At 41.7% G+C, this 20,072-nt stretch overlaps 1 protein-coding gene across 2 annotated transcripts; it reads left to right on the top strand.

Moving 5' to 3' along the window:
- Positions 1 to 12,500: 12,500 nt before the first annotated feature.
- CBLN4 (cerebellin 4 precursor) lies at positions 12,501 to 19,086 on the top strand. Of its 2 annotated transcripts, XM_074920221.1 has the most exons (4): positions 12,501 to 13,096; positions 14,885 to 15,001; positions 17,834 to 17,969; positions 18,060 to 19,086. In XM_074920221.1, the coding sequence occupies exons 1-4, from the start codon at positions 12,821 to 12,823 to the stop codon at positions 18,218 to 18,220; spliced, it is 690 nt and encodes a 229-aa protein (XP_074776322.1). In that variant the 5' UTR covers positions 12,501 to 12,820; the 3' UTR covers positions 18,221 to 19,086. The 2 variants fall into 2 exon arrangements, with proteins under 2 accessions (XP_074776322.1, XP_074776323.1); XM_074920222.1 differs by having other exon boundaries at positions 17,834 to 18,166.
- The last annotated feature ends 986 nt before the right edge of the window (positions 19,087 to 20,072 follow it).

Below are 20,072 nucleotides of genomic sequence, written 5' to 3'. Positions count from 1 at the left end.
ATTACTGCAGCTGATGTGATATATCTAAGCAGCACACCGTGCTTTCTTGGGTATACATTGAAATGATTGTGGGTTTGCTAAATGTGCTTAAGCCTTACGCTTTCTGCCTGTTTACCCAGGGATGAATTTTGCCCATTGAGAATATTTTAGTCAAGGACAGTCGGCAGTAATTACACAACAGAAAACTAGAAAGTAGGTAAATATTGCTTTAAACTCATTTTACAAATAAGATATTTGAAACACAAGGCTCCAGATGCAGATTTTAAGTCTCTGGATGCAATTTAAAAATGCTGCAATGTATTTTGAAGCATAAATAACTGACAGACTTTTGTTTGCATAAGGATAAGTAACTGGTGATGTGTTATGGTGACGTCATTTGGTCATGAGCAGTGAACTAAAAGAAGAAAATAACCTCAAAGTTTATTGTCCATAAAAATCAAGTACTGATAAGCATATTTATACCAAAGCTGCTCTTGTAGCTCCTAGAAATTTTCCTGAACAAGTTCTATGGGACTTGGCCTGAAGTGATGTAATTATAAATAGAAATTTGCTCAACTCAGTTTTCAAAACAGGAACTATTCTCAGCCAGTAAATAATTCCCAGATAATACCCCAAGTTGCTGTCATTAACACATAAATTGAAGTTTGTTATTTGGAATCCTGCCATTTAAAACAATTTGATGTCTCACTTTGTTGTCAGGAATTAAGCTGATTAGGAAAATTAAAAATAAACAGAATCCTTTTGATTATGGATTTAATGAACTTGCTCTGTGAAAGGACAACCCGGCTGTGATGACTCTGCTCTCCAAGCTGAAGTACAGCTCTGCCTGGGTTTGACGGAACAGCCACGCAGAGCCAGCCTGCAGCGTGCCGAGCTGACAGGCGCTCCTCTCGCTCTCACAATTTCTCATTTAGAGGCACTGATTGTACCACATCCATGCGGGTGTGCTGTGCAAAAGAGATGTTTCAGGGAATGAAATTCAGAAAACAGTTGTGATTCATTTCAGTCACTCCCACCTCTTTCCCTTGCAGCTGTGTAAAAACTGTCAAGTGTTATTGAGCTGCTCATAGACTATGACTGTCTCGAGATTGGGGTAGCCAGTTGGAAGGAGCAAACACAAGTACCAGTCAGTATTTCAAGAATCATAGAATGATTGGGTTGGAAGGGACCTTAAAGACCATCCAGTTCCACCCCCCCTGCCCTGGGCAGGGACACCTCCCACTAGCCCAGGTTGCCCAAAGCCCCGTCCAACCTGGCCTTGAACCCTTCCAGGGAGGGGGCAGCCACAGCTGCTCTGGGCAGCCTGTGCCAGTGTCTCACCACCCTCACAGGGAAGAATTTCTTCCTTAGATCTAATCTAAATCAGCCCTCTTTCAGTTTAAAGCCATTACCCCTTGTCCTATCACTACACGTCCTGTCACTACTTGCTGAGGGTACACGCAGTCCCGCTTCCCATGTCGCTGACAAAGATGTTAAACAGTTCTGGTCCCGACACTGACCCCTGAGGAACGTCACTTGGCACCACTCTCTGCTTGGACATTGAGCTGCTGACCACAACTCTTTGACATTCAGCCGATTCCTGATCCACTGAGTGCTCCATCCATCAAATCCATGTCTCTTCAATATAGAGACAAGGATGTCATGTGGAACAGCGTCAAAAGCTTGTCTCTCCCGTTCTGCAAGCAGGAAGGCTCTTCTGAGACCCTCCTCAAGGGTCTGGAATACATGCAAAAAAGATCTTCTGTGTTAAAGCTTTTTTATCTGAATCCTTTGAGATTCACCTAACTGCTTATTAGCATTCATCTTGATGAATTCATCACACAGAAAAACATCAAGTGGCCATAGAGAAAACTCAACACAGTGCAGTCAGTGAAATTTTGTTACCTGATGAAAGAGAGCCAATGTTTCAAGCTGAAAATCCTGTAAACTGGGATTGGCATAAAGCTGGGAATCAGGACACTGCACGTTAAGAAATTACTTTTGGATGTCTTAGAGAAGGGCACTTTTGTCAAGTACTCTGACCTCAGAGTGATTACTGAATACTATCAGCTGTTTGGAAGTACTTACTGTTTGGACACTTGCTTAATTTTCTTTCTGTTTTGCCTAGTATTTCTCTTAAAAATTTGGTAGTTTCATTGGAGAGGAAAAAAAAAAAAGTTTTAGCAGAATCACTGAATAGTGGAGGCTAGAAGGTACTTTTGGAGGTCATTTAGTCCAGAGCAGAGTGCCCAAGACCATATCCAGTGTGGTTTTGCATATCTCTGATGATGGAGAAGATGGAGATTTCACAATCTGTTTGTGAATTTCTAGAATTTATTAGCTGATGAGCAAAAGAAAGAGAATGTGAACTCATGAGCCTCATTTCCTTAAGAAAGTGGGTTAAAAAAATGACAACAGATTGTCACTTGGGAAAGATACCTACCAGCCAAAGGAGAGAAATTGGTTGGTTTGATGGACTTAATTCCTTAGTTGTGGAATACATCTATTGTTATCTTCCCTGAATCTTTTTAAAACATTCACTATCACAAAGATAGATAATAGATATTTATTGCACTTGACAGCTTTGCTTGGACAGAATCAGCAAGGTTGGGTAAAAATTACTCAGTGACGTATCCAGGAAATTATTTAAACTTAATGGTGGAATGCTTTTAAAAGGCTTGATCTTCTTCCATCCCAGAGATGGCTGCAGTTCATCTCTAAGGAGTTCTAGATTACATATGGTTAATTAGACAATGCTGGTGTCCTCTGGGATGAATTTGCTTTCCTTAGAGAGTTAGAGGGGAACTGAAGGAGGAATTGGTACCCCAGCTCTTGCAGTGCTGTGTCTTTCCCATGCACTGGCTGACCATCTTCAATGGCATTGTCTTATTTTCCCTCGATGGTAAATGCATGGTTTCTAGAATACTTTCTGTGGGCACGGTTTGTAAAGTATCACATACACTTACAAATAATAGTGAACAGTACTATTCAGGAGCAATTATGAGAATTTACCTTTTGGATTAACGGACAAGACTTGCAGGACACAGCGAATGTGTTTTACCCTCATGCTGCTGGCACAGTTTTCAGATTAAGAAAAAATGGAAGGATGGAAGATAGAAAGATCAATTTAATACTTCTGTACTGCAGTAGTGAAGTACCCACAGCACAGAGGAAGGTTGCAGATGTGGTGTAAAGCTTTATAGAGGGTTGAAAATGCTGAGAAATAAGGATATATCTAACATGATCTTAGTATTTCATTCAAACTTCAGGGCTTGGGGATTTTTTGTCCTTATCCATATATGACGCCTCAACAGGCATATTTGTAGGAGTCTAGTGTCAACATTTGGGGAATGACTGCTTATGCATGGCTGTCTCTTGCAAAAAACAAACCAAACAAAACTAACAAAGCAAAACGTTGTAATCTCTGCTGTTTTTCTTGCCACGCAATTTCTGTGACAACAGCAGTTTTAAACATTTATAGGGACACATGATCAGGAAGCTCAAATGTGAAATCATTTAAACTACGTTTTAAATACCTGACCAAGGAGCAAAATGCTTTTCTGTAAGCATTCCCTTTTAGACAGATGCAGGAGAAGCACTGGTTAGGCTTGCTGGAGGCAAATAAACCTTGGAATAAAGTCTTGCATTGCTTTGCTTTGATTAGAAATCATCACAATATTTAACTAAAAGAATCAATTCCCACCTGCTACAAAGCTAGGCTACTCATAGTTTATCTCTAAATATGTTGCTAACTTATAGCTGAAAATTATTACACCGATACACGGAGATAAATTAAAAAAACCCCCAAAAACAGAACTAAAGCATCCTTTCTTCTAAAAGTGTCTATTAAGCTTTACTTCCAGACCACTTTAGGTAATGGTACAAATACATGAGAAAGTGAAATTTGGTCCTGAATCTGCAAGCAGCAACCAAGAGACACAGATACAGTAAAAGACTTACTATTCAAGCTGCCTGAATGGTTGGTAAGTTACACAGTATTATTTCCTTTCTCTGACTGAAAACCTAATTTACTCATTTTATAACCCACTATTGTTTCTAATCCACAATTGTGAACTGCAAATATTAGAACTGAACAGAAACTTGATGTTAAATATTTGGAAAATTTAAGTTGCATAAATTATATGTGGTCCCTAAATTATCCCCACAATTTGTAGAAGAAAGTTTATGTTGAGATTATAATATTTGCTATACAAATGATCTCTTAACCAAAATATGAAGTTGACAAAATTACACGTTGGTTTTAAAAGATGCACACTTTTGGGAGAATAGCAGAAACGAGGTCTGAGATACTGTGTTCTGCCTCCGAAAGACTGAAGTAAAATTTAGACCGTTTGAGGTTCTTTTGCAAATTTGCAGTCATAAATAATTTCCGGAAAGGTGAAATTTTTAGAGGAAATTTATAAAAGAATTGGGTTCAGATTTTCTCCTCTCCCTCTAGCCCCGCTGAACGCTAGCAAAACAAATGAAAAAGAAAGGAAAAAATAAAAGGAAATGGAAGGAGAGTGGAAATGTTGAAATTCCAACAGAAGTCAAGATTATTCTCTGGAAGTTTGTTCTTTAGAAATTAACCAGTGTTTAATCATAAAATGTCTGCAGACAAAACAAACCTTTCTACTTTTCTCAAAGAAGGGATTGATTTGTTCTAGGACCATTTCTTTCTTCGAAGTGGAAAGCACATTTTAAACCTTTTCTTTGGCTAATTCATTTTAAAGAAACAATTTTTTTTCCCTCAGCTTTGCTCATTTAGGCCTCTCCCTATGGAGCTTTCCTGTGGTTGTTGCACTACTATGCCATCCCAGCTTGCCTTGACACTAGTCCCTGCAAGCTGCAGAAAGGTTAAAAAAAACCTGTTGGAGGAGCAGAGAGTAGTTGTGGGAAGCCCATATACTGGGGGGAAGAAGTAAAAAAAAATGCCACGGCACGTTTCTGTCCCCGTTGCCAAGCTGTTTCTAGAGATTTAGAGGACTGTGCCCAGATTTGGAGATTTGCTCTTATATTTATTCTAAAATGAGAGGAGAGAAACCTGATACTTGAAGGTACCACACTGTGATTTTTATATGTTTCCCAATAGTATGTGAATGTGACAGGACCGTCTGATATGACCCATGCTGCAAGGAGGTTCGAAACTAGTCTGAGCAGCAAATGAATGCAATGAACGTTGGCAAGTTAAAAAATGAAACCTATGATATATAAAAAAATATATATTTTTTTCTTTTATTGGCACATCTCAATAGATGGCACTAAAAATCCTAATGCGAAGCCATTCCCTGTGGCTTCCTCCCTGAATATTATCACAAGTCTTCCAGTCAATCCACTCCCTTTAAATATCAAACAAGCAATACAGCCAATGGATAGTCTCTTCATTCACTATCTCAGACACTTCTTTTAATGCAAATTATTCCCTCAGCAATGCTATTTTTAGTTTTTCATTGGCCCTTGCTATGAAAACCACTCAGTGAGAAATTTATCTGGGACAAATTCTCCTGAGGGTAGATAATCTGTGTACCTCAATTGATGTAAAAGGAGATGCACTAAATTACACCACTTCAGGATCTAATTTTTCTATGGTTTCCTTGACACCAAATTAGAAAACTATATCCACAAAATTTATTCAACTGTTTAAGCTAAATTGACTGCCAGCAGATTGCTGAAGCCTTTGCAAACTCCATCCTGCATTCACTGTAACCACCTTGCTCAGTGAAACAGGCTCTGAAGCTTGGAGCAAGTAACAAGTTCTTTCCCTTTCCCTTCTGCTAAAAGGGAACGATTTTACTGAGAGGCTATTTTTCTGGTTTTCTGACCATATAATCTGATTTTATTCCATTTGGGCAAAAAATCACACTTCTTGCCTCATTAAAAAGCAATTGAAAAATCTAAGACCGTTGCATAGGTCAGCATAGTGCTTCACAAAATTATTTATTTCATAAAATTCCACAAACGTGTCACATAAATTAATTGAAAACACAAGAAGGGCGTGCTTTTTTTTTTTTTGCCCAGACATGAACTGAAATGCAATAGTAAAATAAGAATTAAATTTTACTTTACAACAAGTTATATAGCTGCAAGTACCTCCTATAAAGGGAGTTAATGTATGTAAGTTGATTTTACAGTCATAGTCCTCCAAAGAGGGTTAAACATGTACATTAGAAAGAGATTTACTGGAAATATTCTGAATAAAAATAAACACAAGAAATATTAAACTCTTTGTGGATAGCCCAGCCAAGATTAATGATGAAATTTACTGGTCTATTGATGTTGCAAACAATTGACTCCTACCTAGGATCTATGAAGGAGTAAAAAGAACCTATAGCATCAAATTTTGCTCTCAGTTTTACACGGATGTAAATCCACACTAAGTCCATTGGACTCAGTGTAACTGTGGAATATTTCCAGACATCCATCAAAGAGGAACTGCAGAAACACACTGCTGTAAGGAGTTGCAGGATCTGGCCACGAGCATATCAAACCCCGATTTGCACTTTGTGCTTGGGCCCGAATTGTGCTCAGGTTTGCAGTATTGGCCAACTATAAGGTTTGGCTCTGTAAGAAATGCTGAATAAAGACCTCAAATGCCAAAGCTGTCAGCACATCTGAACAATTTTACCTTTACACACATGCAGACATCCTGCTGACCTCATTTTCTTAATCACCTCTAAAATTCAGACAGAATTTTAAAATTCTGTTTCCTAAGATGACCATCAAAACACAAATTTGTTGTAGCAGAATGTCAGGGAAATTAAAGAAGCACAACAAATATAAGTAGATAATTGTTTTTCACTGGTCTCTTTGTTCTGCTACTTCAGAAAGCGTAGAAAAATATTTGATGATGGAATGGAATGAAGAGGCACATTAAAAATAGGCAAGCATACAGAAAAAGTTTACTTAAAAAGCCAAGTGAGGTTGGCTTTTAGGTTAAAATGAAGCAAGGAAAATCTAGGCTCGATTCTGCATCTGTCTGAATTAAATAGCAAAACCTTTTGTTCATTTTAGTCATTCCAGCCATATACATATGTATGACCGAAGATTTTATTATTTATTCTTGTAGGATCTCTTTACATTTTACACCTAAATAAATGAAGTGAAATTTATAAAATATTTACAGAATCTTCTTAAGAACCATTAAGCTCATTAGCCAGGTGAATTCGTTTTGGATTCAGCCAACAAACTGTGTAACTAGCTGAGAGCCACAGGGCCAGCTGTCTAAAAGACAAGTTAGTCTGTACGGGAGCCAACAGCCAGATGGAGATGACAGCCAACTCAGGAAATACAATATTTAGCCTGAAAGAATGTCAAAAGACGGTAAAAAGTCTGACCACTGAGCTCCATAAACACAGTTTTGAATCATCATCAGTATTCTGCCTTTGATTTCAGCCTTTCTGCCCCCCGCTCCCCCATCGCTCCCGCACTGGTTCACCTCCCGCGTCCTCATTAGGATGAGTTCAGCAAAAAGCCAAGTAGAGCAGCGCTGGAGCTGGGGGTTTAATCCTAGGAGGAGGCTGATGGGTGCTCAACCAGCTCACTACAAAACCGTGTTACACACTCAGCAAACAGAAACCTCAGCTTGACAGAAGGGAAATATAATTAGGATAAAGAAAAAAGAAAAGGAGAGGAAGGAGGGCTCCTGTTACCGAGGGGTTAGTAGAATTCATAAGGCCTCTAGACACAGGCAAGAAGCTCAAAAGCAGGAGAGGAAGTCTGAGGCAGATTATTTCTCCCTTTTGTAAGGCAAATGACTAATTATACAAAGCAAGATGTTTTTTTTCCAAAGAGATTTGAAAGGTATCATGCAATATTGATACAGAAATTGTATTTAATGCGGGTTTACAAGCGAAGAGGTAAAAGAAAATGTAAATGTAAACATGGTGTTTTCTCCTTATTCTCCCTGTGGCTCTTCCCTTTGTCAGAAAGATGCCTAGCTTGCCTGCCTCGGTGCAGAAAATTCCCAGTGAAAGGCCATAATACTTCCAACTGGAGACAGTTTTAAGCTTCCACAGTATGTGTCCAGAAAGGGAAAAAACCTGTGAGCTTAATCTAACTGAATTTCCATTCTTGAGCATTGTTGCTATTTATTTTACTCATTTTTCTTTCAACGGAAGAAAAAAAAGATCCCTGTTAGAGGGAGCTGGATCAATACTAAGAAATTCTTTGTCAGATAAAATAAGAATGATCATTAACCTTGCTGCTTATGAATTAAATGCAAGCTTTGCTTTTCAGCTTGTCTTTCCCACAGCATCCCCAGCAAACTTCCCTCATTTTGTTCAGCAATAACCCAGCCCAACCACCCAAACAAACACTGTTACTAATAACCTTTAAGCTCTCTTCCTGCTGTGTTGGTGGGGGAAAAAAAAAAAAAAAAGAGGAGGTATTTCGTCATATGGTTCAGGTATTTTGGTGATGGGGGATTTCAGTCTGTTGATTTAGGCATGGATTTGAGGCTGGATTATGTATATTATTTATAGATCCAATCTCTTGGGGAGTGTCATGTGAGCAAAGTTCACGGCCGTGCCGCACTGATCAATGTGTGGGCTCCCCCGGCCAAGACCAGGCCCTGCCTTCTTCATGGAGCTGGCTGCAGGATCAGCTGTAACAGCCCAGTCATCACCTGGGAAATTATTGATAGCAGAATCTGGTCTCCATTTAAGGGCTTGATCCACCTCCTCCAAGAACTTTTTTAAACTGCCACCATTACTCTCTGAATTGTGATCTGGTGCCATGTCTGAGCAGTGAAAAGAGACTTTATCTACAGCATCGTTGAGTGTGATGCTTTACTTTTGAATGTCCGAGAGTGCTAACTTCATTGTAGGTTGTATTAATTTTATTTCCAGGAAGAATTCAGTTTGTATTTTCAGTTCATCTCCTTCCCCCCTAAAATACCTTTTTGGGGGGGAAGGAGATGAAATAGAGACCTTTCCCTGATGGACTCTATTAGGCTTTCCTTTTCCCAGAGCAGAGGATATTTATCAGGATTTCCTCTGTGTTTGTAGGACATGGCTGTTGCATTGTGATCGTTGTGTTGGATTTTGCTCGTCCTGTTACTCTGCCGCTGTCTCTCCATCCTGCAAATGTCTTACTGCTAAGGAAAAGTTTTAATAGTCTTACTCATCTCTCGAATTCATATTGTTAATAAATGTCATCTGAAATCTCAATACTGGTTACCTTTTGGGGAAAAGAATACTGAAACATAGTGTCTTCCAGTTCCAAGAATGGAGTAAAATTTCTAATTGAGCTGCTGCTGGTTTCTGCAAGGGAGGGAGCTCTGCTGTCCTCTGGTGTGCACCAGCTGCTGCAGACAAGGGCCAGCACTGCTGTACAGCTCCTGCCTAGTCTCTTTCCTTCAACTCCATAAAAGCTGATAATTTTACTGAGCTATAATCAAGCCAGGAACACATCAGAGTCAGTACTACTCTAGAATATGTTTTAGACATCGAAAAGAAAACGATGATGAAAAGGGTTTGTCCTTACCCTCTTGTAAATAAGAAAAAATGTCCTAAGTCAGAGGTACCAAGACAGGAACAGGAGCTCCAGTGTCTGAGATTTTCCCCTCCTCAACACCACAATTCAAAAGGTCTTTCAAGTAAAATAGGAGTTTCAGGCTGGAACCACCTATGAGCATGTGCCTGGCACAAATGCGGGCTAAATACAGGGGCAGAATCTGCCCCCTTCTTCATCTTATCTTTATTAATTAGCAGCCTCATTTAATTGGACTTCCTTCACATTAGGATACCACTGACGTTAAAATTTAATGCCATCTGCCAAAGCATTTTTGGAATTTGTTGACATATTTGAAAATGTAATCCATGCTGCAGGTCAGAGTCCACTTCAGTATCCTTTTGTAGGTGATAAGAAGTACAATGTTAATCCTTAACGTATGTCTTGTGTTATCTGTGCAGACTGACAGGAAGTTCTAACAGAATTTTTGTTATACTTTCTGATTTTTCCAGAATAGATTGCATGAGAGAGGAGCACTTAGCTTCTGCACACTGTGATCCCAAAAGGTTTATAACTGCATGCAAAGCGCGTGTGCAAATTTGTTCCTAACTTGCATTTAACTTTACAGCAACTGAGCTCTGAAATTAAGTAGCTGTGTTCACAAATGGCTGTAATGAGTTAGCTGCATACTTACTAAATTGTTCATACAGCTAAAGTAACCTGCATGTACAGAAATGCCCGCACAACTCCGGGAGAAAAGTATGGGAGTAAGAGGTGCTTCTGACCTTGACTTTGCACTTCTGCATCTACTCAGTGCAAAACGGGTCCTTGGGTATTCAAGTGGGGGAAGTGGAACAGGGAAATGGTGTTGCCAGGCCAGACTTAGCAGGTGCCTGCACCTGCAGACAAGGAAAAAGGAACGTCAACTTTTGAAAAATATGATTCAGCTTACACCTTGTCTTGGTGATCAGTTGGGTTTTTGATGTTAGTTTCATTTTTTTCAGTTTCTTTATCTGAGTTTTGGCTATTTTCTTGGTTTTCCATTTTTTCCTCACTATAGAGATAGTTGATGTCATTGTCCACAACAGAGTGAAATCAAACCAATTTGTCTGAAATTATTGTAAAGTTTTAAATCTCTGACAAATGATTGTCCTTTCAAAATTGTCAGCAGTTTCAAATTTCAATCTAAATTTATGTACATGTTATAAATATATTTGCTGTTATTTGCGCAGTGTTAAAAGGCTACTCAGCAGCATGAGGTACAGAAGAGTTTTTAAGCACGAGATGTTGAAATAGTGTGGAATTATTTATACTTCTGTATATAATTACAAAATACTGTGGCACAAAATCTTTTTCTATTTTCAAACAGCTTTGTTTTGAAGGGGTCCTCCAGACAGGTGTTCCTAGGCGTTGGCATCTTTTAATCTGCAGATTCAGTTTCTACAGAAGGGACAAAGACTTTGCTGAGTTCTACAGACTTAATGCTTGATGGTGTTCAGTAGAGAGTGGGTTTTGGTGCTTTTTATTCCACCTTTTGGTTTCCTGTTGCTTCTTTATTTTTTTTTGTCTGTGTCCAGATTTATGGCCGGCATTTGTTAGTGCACGGGGCTGAGGTGCTGTGTGAGCTGTCTGTATCCCAAGCCTCTTCCTCTACAGAATGGGAGGCAGCAAGAGGTGCTGGCATTCACAGGTCCAAAACAGATCAGCACCTTTCCCAGCTGGGTTTGAAAGGTAGAAAAGCTGCACGCAGATAGAGAAGCCTCTGGGCAAGAAGTGAATGAAAGCTGTTGGTGGTTAATGGTTGACATTTGTTGCAAAGCTCATAGGCACAAAACCCCTGTTGTACTGAAAGGTATCTATCTAAGAATCATATGCTCAGTTTCTTAAAAACCATTGGCACTTTGTTGTTGGTTTGGATGGAAATCTGTTTAGCCAGTTCTGCTTCTCGGAGCCCTGTATCATTTCTGCCAGCCTGTGAAGAGGGTTTAGGTTTTGCCATGAGACTATTTCAAATGGGGCCAGGTGGTGCAGGAAAGATCTTCTCTAGAAGCCATCAGCAGTACCAAACTAGTCACGTTTTTAATAATCTTGATATACGTGGGAGTACTAAGCTAAGGTACCTGCTCAGTCTTCCAATCCTTTCAGCACGCATCAAAAAAAAGAAACTAATACCAGACAGATGTGTCTAATCAAAACATTACCAGAAGCTGCCATTTGGCAGCACCGTGAGGTAGTACCTGGCCACATTAATCCTCGAAGAGCAGTCGGTAAAGTCCTATCAGTGACCTAAGTGTCTGACTGGCTTTGAGGGGGGCTGCTTCCCTCCGGGTTGTGGAAGGGGCTCCGACGGCGGCGTGCCCAGCGTTGGGGTGTCGTGCCCAGATCCGAGGTGCAAACACGAGCACTGTGCCCTGGGAGACTCCTCCAGGTTTAGATGCTGCCTTTCAACCAGGCTGCAGTTCTTTCTCCCTCCTCCTCTTGAAACTAGGGGACGTTGCAATATTTTGTTGCTTTCCCTCTGGCTTTGCAGCAGCTTAAAAAGTTGCCTGGGAAGACGAGCATGTGTGTCGGCGTAGGGGGCAACTCCAAGAGGAGGGTCTCTAGTAATGAGGTGTCGTATCTGCCCAGCTAGGTGAGAGCTGGGCAGGTTTGTTATGACATAACTCTTTGGGGGGGTTCTGGCAGAGGCGGGGGGGGGGGGGGGCGAGAGGGAGAGAAGTGGAGTCTGCAGCACCCTGGCAGCGATATCAGACAGGATCTGGCAGCTTTGGGGTAAGCTACCACCTCTCACGCCACCACTCAGAGCACCCTGGATCTCCAGCTTGAACGGGAGAGCGAGCCAGCAGCAGCAATCATGGCAACATCAAATGGTTTTATTTCTTCATGACCTCTCTCTTCTCCTCTCTCTCATCAATAATTCACCTGAGGGCTTTTTTTTCCCCACTCACCCCCCCCTCCTTCTCACTCTCTTTTTTGATGTGGAGAGAGGAGAGAAAAGGGGGCACCGGAAAGTGTTTATTTTGTTTGGCAGCTTTTTGCGGTGTGTTTTAAAGAGCTCGCGAAAGGACCCGGGTAAAGAAAGGAAGAGGAGGAAAAAAAAAAAAAAAAAAAAGGCACAAAGTCTTGGCGAGTGGGGAGGAGAAGAAGAGAAGAAGAAAAAAGAGACAGAGGGAAGAAGCCGGAGGAAAGAAGACTTTCAGCGCGGCGTTGCCGGGAGGTGCGGGTGTGCGGGGGGTGTCTGCGGGTGTGCGTGTGTGTGCGGGTGTGCGTGTGCGGGTGTGTGCGGGGGGAGCGGCTGCCGCTGCTGCCGGCGGTGCCTCCCGCTGGTGCGCGGCGCGGTGGCCGGAGCGGGGCGCGGAGCGGCGGCGCGGAGCGGCCGCGGGTGCCGACCATGGGCTGGCGGCTGCTGCCCGCCGTCCTGCTGGCCCTGGCGCTGGGCGGCCCCGCGGCGCGGGCGCAGAACGACACGGAGCCCATCGTCCTGGAGGGCAAGTGCCTGGTGGTCTGCGACTCCAACCCGGCCACCGACGCCAAGGGCTCGTCCTCGTCCCCGCTGGGCATCTCCGTGCGGGCGGCCAACTCCAAGGTCGCCTTCTCGGCCGTGAGGAGCACCAACCACGAGCCCTCCGAGATGAGCAACAAGACGCGCATCATCTACTTCGACCAGGTAAGCGGCGGCGCCGGGGGCCGAGGGGGGGATCCCCGCGGGGCCGGGGTGCCCGTTCCCCCCCCCCCCTCCCCCGCCGGGACGCGGCCGGGCGCGATCAACAGGTGCCGCCGCCCGCTCGCCCCGGGGGTGTGTCCCCCCCCCCTCCCCGTGCCCCCACTTCGCCCATTTCCTTAATTCCAGCAAAAAGTTGGGGTGCAGAGGGCGGCCGCCTGCGGGGAACCCCCGCGGAGCCCCCGCACCCCAAGGGTGGGAATCGGAGGGTCCGGGCAGGGGGCAGCTGGAGCCTCGGGGGGTGCAGCCGGGGGCCGCCGCCCCGCGGGGGGCAGGTCACGCCCCGCAGTAGTTTCCCTCCGGCCCCCCGGGGCGTGGGAGGGTGGAGCGGGGCGCGGAGCGGAGCGCGGTACCGGCCGCCCGTGCGGGGCAGCCGCCGTCGGGGCCGCGGGCTGCCGCCCCCTCCGCGCAGCTCCCCGGGGGCCGCCAGCTCCGGCCCCGGCAGCCTCCGCGGGGGACGGGCCCGAGTAAGTTACTTCGGCTGAAGCGGAGCCCGAGCCCAGCGGCGCAGCGCGGGTCCCCGAGCGGCCTCCGCGGGCGCGGGAGAGGCGGGGGCAGCGGCCGGGGCTGCGCGAGCATCCGCCGGTTTGTCCTCGGCGGGCAGCGGCTCCGGCCCCGGGAGGCTGGCGGACAGGGGCTTCTCAGAGCCAGCAGCCCGCCTAGGTTTTTAGACGGCTTGTGCAGCCTTTGAGGGGGAAAAGAAGGGCGAATTTTACGGAAAAATCGTTTAACTTTCCTATAAGAATCACAGGCTCGCAGTACAGCCCCTCTGATCTCAGTCACTGACACTCAGATGCCAGCACACATTTCATGGACCTGCTCCTGTCCTACGGCAAGTCCGAAGTAATTGAGACTGATGGTTATTTTTCTTCCTATACCGTGTTATAATGAACAGTAAATTGTTGTGACAACTGAAGCCAGATATGTCACACAGCTTAATGCCAGCAATGTAAATTACCCTAACTTCACGGACGTGGCTTTCTAGGGCTATGCCTGCCATAAAGGAGCCTGAAAATATGCTTTATTTTTGCATAACTAAGTGGAAAGAAAGAACAATTTAGTCATTAAAAAAGATATTTAGCATATGGACAACGCACTCATTTAATATGTTCCCCTCTGCTACTTGTCTCTGTTAAATGAAACCCAAATTATTATTAGTGCTTACAAAAACAAATAAAGCAGCAAAGGCTCACAGCCAGTTTTTGCTCAGATGTGCCAGGTATTTCACTAACTGGATCTGTCTATAAACTGGTGAATGAATTGTACCATTCACATACATCCTTCCTCACAGCTGGCTACTTTCAGGAAGACGGTGTTGACTTGACCGTTGCTTTTTAGTCAAAAGCAGGATGCCACTCTCTGAATTAGTGTTTTGATGTCATTTGATGTCATTTTTGAGGAATGATGAACAAAAATGCTTTTTTTTTTTTTTTTTTTTTTTTTTAAATCTCCTCTAAAGATTTATAGAAGAAAGCTCTTGAAGGTATGATATAGGGGCAAAGTAAGAAATATTTTCCACCCTTGTGTATTTATAGCGGGGTTGTACTATAAATGTAACTAAACATCCATTTTGTGAGTAATATTCCAATTTAATTGAGAGAACAATGAATAAAACAGCATAATTGTAGATTAAAAAATTTCCATGGGTGAATGCTTTCTAAAGTTAATAGTCTGTCGTTTTTATTTAGCACTGAGTACCTGTACTAATTCCCATGCTATATTTTTTGTTTGTAGATCCTAGTAAATGTGGGCAATTTTTTCACGTTGGAGTCTGTCTTTGTAGCACCAAGGAAAGGAATTTACAGTTTCAGTTTTCACGTAATTAAAGTCTATCAGAGTCAAACAATTCAGGTACGTTGATCAAGTATGATTACAAAATCTTTTACTTAAAGTGTTTATTTAGAATAGGATCTTGACTGAACACAGGAGTATTTAACACACTTTCAAGTAAAAATAGCTTAGTTTAAAGCAACCTGTGGTGTAGAGTTCCTAGCAGTGGAGTGAATACATCTAAACGGAACAGCTGTAACAAGGCAGGATCCTCACCTCAGATAAATTGCCATAGCTTCACTTCTATACCATAAGGACTGAATATCTGGTGTGACATAAAGTATTAAATAGAATGAATCATCCACGAGTAAAATAGAGCTCTAAATTTCACTTAATTGTATAAATACTACTGAAGAGCTGTATTTTGCTACAGGTTAAACTCACTGTATTGAACGCAGGCGTTCTGGGAATATGTACCAGATTTGACTATTTTTGTAACATTTTGTGTCCTGGATGGCAGCTCATGATGCCAGGTATCTGTTTATGACATCAGTCTGCTGTGGATGAAGGTTATTTAAGGTGGTCCACTTCTTCTGTAACTACTACGAAATGGTATACCTCTATAGGGACGTCTTCTAGGGAACCTTGTTAGCAGTTTAAACTTTTTTTTCACCATATAATACATGAAAGATGTGTCATATATTAAAAAAAAAAGAAAGGAGTGATTCTGCTCTTTCTTCTGTAGCTCAGTAGCAGCTGAACTACCTAAGTAAATACAAGTATGTTACTAGCTCAGAGGAAAAGCCTCTAAGTTCCTGAACATCCCCTTGCCGAGCCAACAGTAATTTTCTTAAAGTACATTCCTTAATCTTCATGCCAGGTCATGCAGTTTCTGTGACATACATACTGGCTTTCTAGATCTGGAGTAACACCTGTGGCATCCCTTGTTTTCACCCATGAGACCACCAGATTCACGGCAGTATCTGATGCTTTTCCCGTGGTCTGTCTTGCTCCTGAATGTGCCTTTCAGTGAACAAGGCTGACATGAAATGGATTTCTGCAGGGCTGATCAGCCGTTTCTTTGTGTCAGCTCTGGTTTTGGGTTGCTGGTAAAGCGCCTGAGAAAAGTGTAAATGGCAGAGATGACAAAGCAAGCTGATGTGAGACACATCCATATTCCTGGTGAAATTCACCTTCAGTTTACAACAAGAAATCATGGTTCCATTTGGGTCAATGACAAAAGTCATAAAGGACATATTGACCTCGTGAAAATCTCTATAATGAATTTATAAGCTATTTAATAGGCTCAAACTTTGTTCTTTCACTCTCTTAAATGCTGAAAGTTGAAATGGCCTAGAATAACTGTATGTCAGACAGCTTCATTGGATTTAAAATACATATTGCCAAGAAAGATGTCAAGGCTTGGATTCTGGAAGTCCAGTGCAGACTTCGGTGTTTCACGTACCAGGTACTCAAACCTGGGAGCTTGGGGCTTGTGACAGGGAATGTTATAACCTGTGACATGGCCTGAAATCTTTCACAGATCAAGAGTTTCCGAAGTGATGGATGGGTTTGGTTAGGTCAATTTTGTCACAGTTAATGTGAGACCATCTGGTGCAAAGCTGTGATGTGTCTTCTGCTGTGACTAAAATAGCTGTAAGGTGATCTGCAGGGGAACCTGACCAAAGAGAGATGGTAGAGAAGAAAGGAGATAAACCAAAACCAAACAATGACTAAACTCTTGATGCTTTTTTTTTTTTTTTTTTTTTTTTTTTTTTGCGTGTATGATAACTATGAGGGAGGACCAAAAGCCATTGCAGTGGAGCAAAGCAGCTTGAGCCTCAGCCACATGCAGACTTAAACACCACTAAATCACCTGAAGGCTTCCTACATAAGTGATATTACTATGCTCCTGGAACATCTGTTAGTGCCATTAAATATCATTAAATTGAAATTGGTTCCCTGGGGACATCTGATTAAGTGGATTTCCGAGATAGGCGAATCCCAAATCAGGGCCAGATTCTGCTGCCCTGATTTATGCTGAGCACTAATTTATTCTGTGGCGACTCCCATTAAAATTAATGGGAGCATATGCAAGGCCAGCATACTTGATATGAATAAGCATTTCATAATTCACCCCTCTGTGACTGCATTATAGCCGCTTAAAAAGAAAAAGCAGAAGAAAGCTAATAGTTTGCCACTGAGGAAATGAAAAATGCCTGAATCTGTCCATTCCCCCAGCCCCTGCCCATCTTTATTTACAGTATCTGTGTGATGTTGCTTTCAGAGCAGAGGCTGTGCTGACTTTCAGAAGTGTTTTATAGAAAAATGGATTCAGTACCAAAACACAGTGCAGTTGTTCATAAAGCTAAAGGTCTGTTCTAGATTTAAACTAAGGCACCGTCAGCAATGGTAGAGACATATACTTTGCTCTCAATGAAGTCTAAGCTCTCAGCCTACTGTGGTACCTTTGACATCTCATTAGGTGCCAACATCGCACCTCTGGGTGCCCAAGTTTCTTGAAAATGTCTTCTTTGCTAGTGCGTGTCTAAACAAGCCATGAGTTAGGCAAAGTGACACAAACTGAGGTAATAGCTCACAGTTCCATAGAGACTTACAACAATTAACATGCCCAAGCAACAGATGAAAGCAATGTCATGTCATCTTGCACACTGCCTGAACCCAGACTCGGCACACAGTGTCCCACCGACTTCACACAGCTGCAGGTCAAGCCCAGGAAACGTGAATGTGCTTGTACACTGCAAATAAATGTAATTATTAGTTTAAAACAAACAAACAGAAAGCAGCGATGATTGGGACTTTAGCAGACCTCTTACACTGCAGTTAATATTCAGTGATAGTTCTTGATGTTTTTCTGTTAATTAGAGCTTTTCAGTGGTTTTTCTCTTGTAGGTCAATTTGATGCTAAATGGAAAGCCAGTCATTTCTGCTTTTGCTGGGGACAAGGACGTCACACGTGAAGCTGCCACAAATGGAGTCCTGCTCTATCTAGACAAGGAGGATAAGGTTTACCTGAAATTGGAGAAAGGTAATCTGGTCGGTGGATGGCAGTATTCTACGTTTTCTGGCTTTCTGGTCTTTCCCCTGTAAAGTCCATTTTCCTGTGACATTCATCCAGGTGTGGACTCATCATTGCCTCTGTTACATGAAGATCATTTTATCATCATGGGATTGATGTTTCTTTATTGGTTTTTCATGGGTGAATATGGATTCTCTTTATGGATTTTGCCCCCATCTGGACTACTCAGAAGTTTCACAGAATTTTGTGTGTTTGTTTAAATACAATATATTTGGATTGAGACTAAAGCAGACAATAAATATCTATGCTTAATGTTACAGTCTAAAGCTGCCTGCAAGATTTATTCAGATTTCATTTACTGGACTTACTGGATTCATGGGAGAAGTGGATTTTCTTTAATTATGAAAAGACTGGCAACCAGGTCTATCATTTAGGAGAGTTTGAGTTCAGACTTCAATCAAGAGTTAGTGTGTTGCTGCCAAAGAACTGTATATTGATATATTGGTCATACATGTTTCTGTCATTGGGACTTAACTGACATGATCTGTTCCATTGTCTTGAGAAAGGTAATTATTATTGATAAGTGGTTGACTTTAATTCTCCTCTGCGTGTAGTGTGTTGGATGATTCACCCATATATTTATGCTCTGTCACCAGTCACAATCAAGTCTAGCTTACATAAAGCTAACAGGTTATGGATGTATTTTAGTTAGCTATGTAAGATATTCCTCTTTTCCACATGCTGTTTTCTAAAAAGAAGAGCAGATTATAACCATTAAGAAAAAGATTCTTACCAGGGTTAAAGGTGATCATTCAGGCACAACTTTGCAAAATAGCTTTGCCCTGCAGGAAATCTCACACTTGTTTTTCAATTTTAATTAACATGATGGATAATAATAACTGCTTTATTAAAAACCTAAGGGATTCCTTCCTTAGACACAACCACTTTACTAGCTGGAGATGAGATCCCCTTGTTTGTAATTATGTCTATTTTTCAAACCTTCTGTTGTGTTAAAGGTATCATCTGGTTTTGCCTTAACTCCACAACTGTATATAATTTTAGATCATATGTTTAACAAATATTAAATCCAAATAGCCGGTACCTAACTTGGTGCAATATCTTTTCAGCTTTTTGTACAGATCATATGAATTCATAAACTTATTTATTATATCATTGTTACATAATAAAGATTAATATATGTTAGTTGAATTTTTGACCTTTGGATTTTGGAAGTCACTTCATGCTATTTTTTTATTGGATATAAGTATTATATGCAAAGTGTAAGCTTTTGAGATTCACAGAAACTGCCCTGGGAGGCAGACAAACTGTCAAAATTGAGTCTGGCAGAATCCTAGAGATAGTCAGAATGATCTAGATATAACCTATGCATTTTATTTAAAAAAAAATTTAGGCAGAAATCCTGGCTTCACTGAAGTTAGTGTTAAGAATCACATTGATTCCAAAGGATTTTGGATGAGCCCTGTGCTTTAGGTTTTGCCATCAGCATTAAACTCCAGTGCCACCAAATTGAATATCAATTAAAAATGATTTTCACATGAACTGCTAATGAAACCTTCATCCCTCATGCCCAAAATATACATTGGATTCAATGGATATTTGTGCCTTGTATATCATGAAGGATATGGTTCTAAATTAAAAAATACTATATACTTGAGAATGTTTCTGGATGGAAGCATATCCAGCAATCTGGGAACTTCTCTAAAAGCCAGTTTAGGCTTGGATTTGCTGCTTTAGGTAATCCATTTCCAATTTCTTCACTTGTTAGCCAAGTGCAGTGTATCATATTGCTCTAACTGCTGTAAATAGATATTTCTCTGATTTACAGTCTAGTGCATGGCTGGTTGATGCTCCTGATAAAAATGTCAGGGAATCAGTGGCAGAGAATTGTGCCCAAATTCCTTATTTTTCTGGACCCAATATACAGGATTTTTTATTTTTTTTTTAAATTTCAGGAGGATAGATTGGGTACATTTGCATCCCTATGAGATAAATCAGACGAAGAGGCCATTTGTTAGATATGGTATCCTTTCTCTACAGAACACTGCAGTTTGGGAGGAAGCGGAAAGACATGGCAAGAAAGCAAATTATTTA

The sequence above is a fragment of the Athene noctua genome, chromosome 16 (assembly GCF_965140245.1).
Source record: "Athene noctua chromosome 16, bAthNoc1.hap1.1, whole genome shotgun sequence".
Lineage (NCBI taxonomy): Eukaryota > Metazoa > Chordata > Aves > Strigiformes > Strigidae > Athene > Athene noctua.
This window is presented reverse-complemented; position numbering and strand designations above follow the sequence as displayed.

Excerpts from the sequence above, each read along its gene's own strand:
- CBLN4 (XM_074920221.1), top strand. The coding sequence starts at position 12,821 with ATGGGCTGGCGGCTGCTGCCCGCCGTCCTGCTGGCCCTGGCGCTGGGC. Across the intron at positions 13,097-14,884 it reads GCATCATCTACTTCGACCAG|ATCCTAGTAAATGTGGGCAA; the intron begins GTAAGCGGCGGC and ends TTTTGTTTGTAG. Across the intron at positions 15,002-17,833 it reads ATCAGAGTCAAACAATTCAG|GTCAATTTGATGCTAAATGG; the intron begins GTACGTTGATCA and ends TTTCTCTTGTAG.